Source organism: Sapajus apella, unplaced genomic scaffold (genome assembly GCF_009761245.1).
Source record: "Sapajus apella isolate SASKATOON/1434 unplaced genomic scaffold, GSC_monkey_1.0 scaffold13, whole genome shotgun sequence".
NCBI lineage: Eukaryota > Metazoa > Chordata > Mammalia > Primates > Cebidae > Sapajus > Sapajus apella.
In genome coordinates this window covers 36,083,604-36,086,045 of record NW_022436953.1, presented here as the reverse complement: position 1 = coordinate 36,086,045, position 2,442 = coordinate 36,083,604, and the positions used below count along the sequence as shown (strand labels likewise).

Below are 2,442 nucleotides of genomic sequence, written 5' to 3'. Positions count from 1 at the left end.
CCCGCTACTCAGCAGGCAGGCCCTGAGTAATGCCAGAGCCTGGGGAGGCGCCCGCTACTCAGCAGGCAGGCCCTGAGTAATGCCAGAGCCTGGGGAGGCGCCCGCTACTCAGCAGGCAGGCCCTGAGTAATGCCAGTGCCTGGGGAGGCGCCCGCTACTCAGCAGGCAGGCCCTGAGTAATGCCAGAGCCTGGGGAGGCGCCCGCTACTCAGCAGGCAGGCCCTGAGGTCATGCCAGAGCCTGGGGAGGCGCCCGCTATTTAGCAGGCAGGCCCTGAGGTCATGCCGGCCCCTGGGAAGGCGCCCGTTACTTAGCAGGCCGTGAAGGGGAATTTCCCTTTCACTGGGGGAATTCAGAGAACACTGCTCTGCCTGGCTCTTGAGGAAGGCCCGACTTTAGCCAGGTTGGCCCACAGACATCCAGGGGCTTAAATGCCTCTCTGCGATGCTGTGCTCCGATGGTCACCACCCTCATCCACTTTCAGGTTCCACTTTCCCACCTGGCTCTCCGTTTAAGTTCTTAGAAGTTGTGAGAAGTAAGAGCAGGGGAAGCCTTTGATCTTTCTGATGAGTCTGTAGAAGGACGTGCCTCTCTCCCTTGCGGCGGCTACCTGAAAGGGAGGGGTCCCTGTACTGTAAGCACGTGATTTGTTTGACCCTATCCATCACGTCAGGTGGGTCACTCTCCTGACCTTGCTCCCCGCCTTGTAAACAATAAATATCAGCACGCCCAGGCATTTGGGGTCACCACGGGACTCCGCACCTTGGCAGTCGCAGTTCCCTGGGCCCAGCTGAGTTCTTCTTATCTCTGTGTCCTGTGACTTTCTTTCCTGTGATCTGTCATCTCCACACACTAGACCCTGCTGAGCTGGACCCTGCCCTTCTCATTCTTTCGCTCTAGCAACAGGCAGAATTCGCCACCGGCTGGCCCTCCTGGGTCCTGGGGCAGCTCCCTTTCCACAGCCGCTCTCAGACCTACTTCCTGTGGGATATCCTGCCAGCCACCTGTGCCCACCGGCCGGGAAGGACTCCACACTTTTATAGTGTGGTTTTCGAGAACGATTACGGTGGCTCCTGCCAAGCCCTTGGGGCTGAGAGCGGTCCAGCTACCCGACGACCCTCTGATGGAAACCCCTACAGCCCCCACCCCCGGTTCATTCAAAGGCCAAAGTCCGCGGGTGCAGGGAACACCAGCTTCATCTTCCATCTGTTTCGATTGTTTGGTGATTTTTTTTCCCCAATTGTTCAACATTTTCCCCAAATTAATTTGCAATCAACTTTAACCCAATAAAAGTACAGTTAATGCTAGAAAGACAGATGCTGGGTTGTAACTGAAGCAACTGCAGGTGAAATCTTGCCATCCCACTCAGACGACGAGGAAAAGAGGGTGGGGCTTGGCACTCCTGTGCTTCAGTGGCTCAGAAACAGTATGCAAGAGAAACGGAGTTATTCACAGGAATGGAAATCTTGGGACTTTCACCTCTGGCAGAAGCAGATTTTCTTACCCAGCGCTATCTTTCTGAATTCAGTATGAGAAAAACAGCAGCCCAGGAGGCAACCCAGAGTGCTCAGCACTGGCACGCATTTAGAACATGCTGCAGAAAGAGGTCCGGCACTGACCTATGACTGTAGGTCCGCCTCTCACCCACCGGTGCAGGGGAGGCCACCGCAGGCTCAGTGCAGATTTCCATGGCATCCCCTTCTGACCGCTCTCCGCTGTTCCCCTGGACGTCCGCTGAGGCTTGGGTGCCGGCCCCTGGTGAGGCTGGGCTGCAGGGACACAGCAGTGAGCAGCAGCCCTGAGTGGCTCCTACAGCCCCAGTGCTCCCCAGAAATGAACTTGCAAAAAAGAAACTATGCTTTTCCTTGTAAATAGCACATTTTCTTACTATTTTGGCATAGTCTAATTTTATAGCGTGGTTTTCAGGCTACCGAGAAAAGGAGAATGATTAAACCAAGGTCATTTTATATAATAAAGCCTGCATTTTATAAACTTAACTGTAACAATCATACTTTTTTTGAAAATAGTATTTTTTGGTGCCAATGGTGCCACAGGTCTCTTTATGAGTGTGAGAAATTTGCTAAGTTAACCGGAGACTATAGTCACTTTGGTAACACACATATCTCAATCCAGCATTGCAGAGTTTTTCTCCTTAAAATCATCCCTCAGAAAGGAGACAATTACTTTGTACAAAGTCTTTGTAAAGCCTCCCATGTTGCAGTCGGTTCTCCCAATTATTTTATTTTAAACAGCAAAGTACTACTTGAGAAAATGTCTGAAAGGTTCACCTAAAATAATCAGTTGAAAAAAGAAAAAATAGGCCGGGAGCGGTGGCTCAAGCCTGTAATCCCAGCACTTTGGGAGGCCGAGGCGGGTGGATCACGAGGCCAAGAGATCGAGACCATCCTGGTAAACATGGTGAAACCCCGTCTCTACTAAAAA

At 52.1% G+C, this 2,442-nt stretch overlaps 1 protein-coding gene across 1 annotated transcript in view; it reads right to left on the bottom strand.

The window, feature by feature from the left end:
- The window catches only part of ZNF511 (zinc finger protein 511), a 6,060-nt gene that overhangs the window by 846 nt on the left and 2,772 nt on the right, over positions 1 to 2,442 (bottom strand). The window contains exon 5 of the mRNA XM_032282077.1: positions 1,620 to 1,769. Within this exon, the coding sequence (XP_032137968.1) occupies positions 1,620 to 1,769 (150 nt within the window). The remainder of the gene's footprint in view (positions 1 to 1,619; positions 1,770 to 2,442) is intronic.